The 6,259-nt window shown below is 39.4% G+C and overlaps 1 protein-coding gene across 6 annotated transcripts in view; it reads left to right on the top strand.

Annotated features, from left to right (window-relative positions):
- Positions 1-6,259, top strand: part of Txndc16 (thioredoxin domain containing 16) — a 94,845-nt gene that overhangs the window by 62,468 nt on the left and 26,118 nt on the right. For all 6 annotated transcript variants that reach the window (XM_050162440.1, XM_050162439.1, XM_050162437.1 and 3 more), the window contains 3 exons: positions 3,242-3,410; positions 3,716-3,852; positions 4,512-4,596. In XM_050162440.1, the coding sequence (XP_050018397.1) occupies positions 3,242-3,410; positions 3,716-3,852; positions 4,512-4,596 (391 nt within the window). The remainder of the gene's footprint in view (positions 1-3,241; positions 3,411-3,715; positions 3,853-4,511; positions 4,597-6,259) is intronic.

Raw genomic sequence — 6,259 nt, 5'->3', positions numbered from 1 at the left:
AGGTAGATCCAGTCCATTCCTTAGCTTTCCAGCCTCATGGCGGAGATACAGGCTGTAGCCATGTTTATAGCCACAATTCTATGGCGTTTCAAGGTCCCTGCCAGCCAGCGAGCTAAGACAGACAACAGTCAAGTCCTCTCTCGGTAGTTGGCCCTCCTGCCTCAGTCAGAGTTTGCCCTGGCAGGACAGCTGGCATTTTTAAACAGCACAGCTTTTTTTCCTGCTACGGCTGAAAACCGAAAAGCATGCGTTCAGCTTTTCACCAACACCGTTTAAGTGTTTCGTGGCAGGACCTCTTAATGAGCTGCAGAAGTCCATGTTGCTGAGCTCATGCATAAGCTTCATGTCCACTGGGATAGCCAGAGAAAGAGGCTGCCTCTCCAGAGTATAGTTCGTCCTATCAACTTGATTTACTGAACACCTCACCTTTTGATGGGCATTTATATGGGGCACCAAACTGTCTTTGCATCCTTTGCCAATTTGGGGAGCTCTATCCATATACCTTTTCCCCAAATGTCTTTCTTACCAACTTTCAATCATACTCCTTCCAAGTCTCCAACCATCCAGGCAGACCATTGACTACAGCCCGCGAATCAGTATGTAACCACATATTTGACCATCCTAATTCCAAGCATGTGCATTACCAACATAACTTGTACTGTAAATTTTTGTTATAAAGATGTTGTAGTACTTTGGACATTAATTCTATATTTTGTTTTTGATGTTGGCCTCTTGAGAAAAAAACCTTTTTTAAGTCCAAGATTATGAGTATTTTTTCCTCATCCACAAGGTGGCAGCAAATGTCAGATTTTTTTTCTTTTATTTTTTGTACCTACATAGTCACTATGTATATCCCCCTTTCAGATTAGAAATTCTATTTGAAGTTAATGTATTAGTGAAATTTATGGATGTAGTACCCTAGGCATATTAGACTGTTGACTGAAATATCTACTTTCTTTGAACTAATTCCTTCGGAATCAGGAATCCTATAACTGTAAATAACACATATCAGTGCTCCTTTTTATTTAAAAGAAAAATCAGCTTTGGGTTTTGAGAGAAGAGTTTAGGAGAGACTGATGTTGAGAACAGTCGCAGTGGAAAAGAAGGATGCAGTAGTACTCACTGGGCTCCACACTTAGGAGGCAGTTATGATGCTGTGGATGAACAGGCTTCACAGCACAACGAGATTCAGGGGTAGAGATCTGCAGACAAACGGCTAGCAGGTCTGCTTTTAGAAGGAAGAGCATGTACCTTTGTTTATTAGTTCATTTAATGTTTGGGTAGCATTGTACTTTGGTTTAGACATTTTTAATATACCTGCAAAGAATAACAGTCTACATCCCCACATTTTTATGGGATATGTGCTTGTGAAGTACCGGGACTATAGCAGTGAATCTTACGCCTTACGTTTTATTAAGCAGAGGCAACATAAAATCTGAAGCGATGTTATTACTTCTGGGAGCTAGAATCTTTCAAAGCATAAAGGTGGTCTCCATTATTCAGAACTTTTTATAGCCGTGATGGCTGCTCTTCCAGAAGACACAGGTTTGATTCCCAGCACCCACATGGCAGCTCACACCTGTCTGTAACTCCAATTCCAGGAGATCTGATGCCTTTTTTGGCCTCCATGGGCAACAGGCATGCACATTGTGCACAGGCATTCCAGGCAAAACACCACACACACAAATAAATAAAATTTAAAAACCTTTTATTATAAAATACAAAACAGTATATTTTATAATTTGAGTCATAGAGTTTTGTTATACATGGGTGCCCTAAATTGATACAGCTTTCTTAATTTATTGGCTCTTTTTTATTAGAATGAATTTATTTCTTTTTTCTTAGCTTAATTATGTGTTGCTTCTGTTAGTTGATTTTTTAAAGTCTATTTCCACTCAATGATCTGTATATTCCATAGAACTGTACATATTTTGTTGTTGAACAAGTAAGAATTATGCTTTATGTCTTATGCATTTTCCTAGCTGAAAGGAAACTGTAGGCTTTAGATGGGGCTGGTAGCTGAGGCCCCAGACTGAAGCCTTGACGGTAAAGAGTACAGGCACAGTCCCTTCTGCCAAAGAGTTCTCTTCATTCACAGGGACAGACAGAAATCAGAAATGCAAATACTGAGCTACAAAAGTTGATGAGGAGTTGAGTAATATCATAGCATGTGGCAGAGGGAGCTGGTGCAAGTGAGGCGCCAGGCATGGCGTCCATGACATAGTATCATGTTGTCACATACCTACACTACAAAGCTTGGTGGGGGTGGGCTGGTAGCAAAACAGGGATGGGGGATGGGTGAGGAGGAGTTTGCTGGTCCCCAGAACAGATTTGAGTTTGAAAATGGTATCTCTAGGAATATTTTAGAGATACTGAATTTGGGAAATTAATTAGAAGCCTATTGTTATCCAGAAAAAAGAATAATGCTGCCAATAAATAAAAATAGAAAATAATTAGAAACATGTAAAATTGGAGCAGTTAAAATTGACAAGATACTGACTGGGTAGGCGTGGGACACTTAGGAACAAGGAAGTATAAAAGAAATTACTTCGTTCTTGTTTTTCTTGGCTGCACAAGAGTGGCCCCTTCATCACTACACAGAATGGAAGCTACTTAGTTTCCTACTTCAGAGTTTCAGGATGTGTTTATTCACAGCGTGACAGAGACACCACTAAAGATAGCTGGGTTTGGAAATTCAAGGAGAAGTTGAGGCCAGAGGTACAAGTGTAGGCTGTATTGGATTGTTGGTGATTCCTGGAATTGTTGAAAAAGAGGGTGTAGAATCAAGAGGAAAAGCAGTTTAGACTCAGGCTCAAGAAGGTCCCAACCCCAGGAATAGAGAAGCCTACTGACAGGTCCAAAGGGGAGGAGCTGTAGAGATAGGAAAAAGCCAGCAGGGGATGGTCTTAATGATGAAAATATAAGGTAACTAGTCTACCCTTGGGGCCCTAACAGGTTTAGAAGTAAAATAAAATATAAGCAATACTAGGCAATTTAATGAAACTTTATAATGATTTTTCCCATATACAAAACTCTCTACCATTCTCTCCTCCTGTTTCCCCTGCAATGTGGTCAAATAAAAAAATAAAGATTTCTTCGGTAAAGAAAAAAAAGAGAGAGAGAGAGCTCAGGGGAAGAGAGTCCTGCGGGAGTATTTCATGCTGGGTGCTTGAAATGAGTGGGATTAGCGATGAGCATTCTGCATTGGTGTTTCTAAAATGTGCATTTTTCTTTAATCCAGGCACATCCACCGTCCTTCTCACTAGGATAAACTGTGCAGATTGGTCTGATGTGTGTACGAAGCAAAATGTGACTGCATTTCCTGCGGTAAAGTTGTATAAAGAAGGCGAGAGCCCAGTGTCTTATGCGGGCATGTTTGGAACTAAAGATCTCCTGAAGTTCATTCAGATGTGAGTATCCAGCTTCACTCGGAGAGCTCTAGGTTTGAGGTCTGCAGCTCAGCTCCACTCTTTGCTGATACGCTTCTAATAGGTTCAAGAGAATACTAGCCTGAGACCACAGGGTAGATACTGACAGTGAAACTTCCTGCATGGTCTGTCATTTTCATCTAAAAAGACAGATTTTTTTTTTAAAAAAAGAATAATTTTATCCAGTCGTCTATGTAATGTACTATTTGTTATGTTCTATATGTTTTTTACAAATTGCAAAAAACTTTTAAAAAACTAATTTTGAATATAGTTATATGTTTATCCAGAAACAGGATTTCCTGCCCAGTGAATATAGCATCCATTCAAGAAGCAGAAAAATACTTACATGGGGAGTTATATAAAGACCTGTTCAGTTTTACGAGTGTGTCAGTACTGGGACTCTTTAGTCCAGCCATGATCTCAGGTAAGTTCCCTTTTTTATTTTATTTCATGTTTGCGTCACGTGTGGTAAATACATGTGTACGTGAGTGTGTGTGTTTGCAATTTTAAGGTCCATCTCTTTCTCCAGACTATATGTAAAAAGACAGCTCTGTCCATTTTCCGTGCTTGAGCAGTACATTAAAAATACCAACTATTTACTTGGGCATTCTATATGATTAGAGTGCTATACGTTTTTAAAATATATTTTTATTTTATATGCATTGGAGTTTTGCCTGAGTGTATGTTTGTGTGAGGGTGTCAAAAGTCCTGGAATTTGAATGTGTCAAGTGTGAGATGCCAGCCATGTGGGTGCTGGGAATTGAAACCAGGTTCTTTGGGAGAGCAATCAGTGCTTTTAACTGCTGAGCCATTTCTCTAGCCTCTGAGTGCTATAAACCTTAAAAATGACATTTAGAGAGTTTTTTTTTCTTTTTTAGAAAACCATGGTTCTATCATATCAATAGATATCTCTTTAGCAACAGTGTCACACAACAGATTTGTTTTAGCTGTTGCATATCTGCACTTAAGTATTAATCTTGGTAATTTAATGGTAATGAAGTCCTGCCATCTGTAAAGCCTGTGTTAGCTGCCTAGCACACATAATGTTAGTTTCACGAGCTTATCTTGACTGTGTCTGTGCAGCAAAAGAACATTTCAGGGAAGCGGGAAAGCAGCTGAGAGGCTCTGTCGTCACAGGAGTTTATTCTGAGGATGACGTTTGGATACTGTAAGTTTATTGCTCTTCTAGTTCTGGGGCAGAAGAAACGATGCACCAGAATGTGCCACTTCACAGTTCACATGGGGATTAAGAAGACTTTTAAGTTAATTTTCAGCCAATGTGCAAGGTGACAGGTGTCTGGAATTTCATTTACACTTAGCCTGGTCTCCCATCTTCCTGCCCCCTCTGCTTCCGTCTGTACCCCAGTATTCTAAATTTTTAATCTTCTTCCAGGAAGATATCTGGGAAGTGCATGCTGTTAAGTTCTCTAAAAACCCCTTTGAAGTGCCTGTAAGAGTTATCTTGGACTCATAATTATTTTGAAGCATCCACAGAAGTGATTATACTTATTTTTGCTCCTATAAAAGTTTTCACTTTTGTGTCCTGATATTTGTGCTTTAAGTTGTCTTTGGAATCTTTATAGTGTTGAGAATTTTACTTTTTGATGATTGTTTTTATTTGCCACCAAAGAATATGTAAAATTATATTAAAACTCCAGTTGTTCTACCAGTGGATGGGATTGCTGTGGGTTACCAAGATGCTTCATTGGTATATTGTATATGGAGGCCTCTATTGTACATTTGGAGACTTGTATTAACACACATCATATTCATCTGGACAATTCATTTTTTGGTACAAGTGGACTTATTAAACATTAGTAGTTTGTGCTTTTGATTTTTCTGGCTACAGTGTTGCTAATTCTTATGTTGGAGCACAAATGTTTCATTTTGAACACTTCTCAATAAGGAAACTTTAGATCATTTTGTGAAATTAGTCATTTTCTGTAGAAAGTATTACTGGACCAGGAAATAGGAGACCTATCTATCTGATAAACTATAGCCACCTACTATTTTCTGCTGTTAATTTGCATCCAAGATATAAAGAGCTGGGACAATGCTGTTTTCAGAGTGTGTGGTTTATAGCCAGCTAGCTCATCAACTTGGTGTCCCCTCTGGGTGATCTGTAGTGGGGTCTTTGCCAACCTTTATGGTATTGTAGTGTCTATACTTTGTTCTCATACACACTTACTGGCAATGACACACAATACAATTTTCTCTTGATTTAGAGGATTTGGATTTTATCAAATTTAGTAGCAAAAGTGGGTTCTTCACACACTGTCTAGAGCACCTCAGGAGTTCATTGCCTGCTGGTCTTTGCTCTCTGAACCCCATTCAGCTCTAAGACAGGTGGCAGAGACTTCTAGAAGTGCTCAGACTATTAAATGAAGATAGATAAGGTACTGACTATAGTACCTGGCAGACTGTAGCCTTGCCGTTGGTGCCCTGCTTATCCAGGCCTGTGACGAGCAGTCAGGAAGGTGGAGAGCCATGCACCATGTTCCAGGTTCTACTCACACATTTTCTTGAGGGTGAGTTGTAGAGAAGAGAGCTTTAGATTATTGTCATTTCCTTTTAAAAGAGATTGTTAAGACTCCTAAATTTTCTCAGATAACCTCATATATCAATTTGTCTGGAAACAGATTAATTTCTACTTAGCACTAGGGCTTTTTAAAGTTTTAAGCTTTAGTTGTTTGAGACAGCGTCTCATTGTATAGCCTGGGCTGATTTCAAACTTGTGATCCCCTCTCCTCTGTTCTCACAGCGGACACTGTAGCTTATACCCTCTCACTAGCTAGCAGCAAGGCTTCCCGGTGCTGCCTCCACTAGGAGGT

The sequence above is a fragment of the Alexandromys fortis genome, unplaced genomic scaffold (genome assembly GCF_014885135.2).
Source record: "Alexandromys fortis isolate MF-2015 unplaced genomic scaffold, M_Fortis_MF-2015_v1.1 scaffold_130, whole genome shotgun sequence".
Classification (NCBI taxonomy): Eukaryota; Metazoa; Chordata; class Mammalia; order Rodentia; family Cricetidae; genus Alexandromys; species Alexandromys fortis.
Note: the sequence above shows the minus strand (reverse complement) of the source record. Positions and strands in the feature narration are given on the sequence as shown.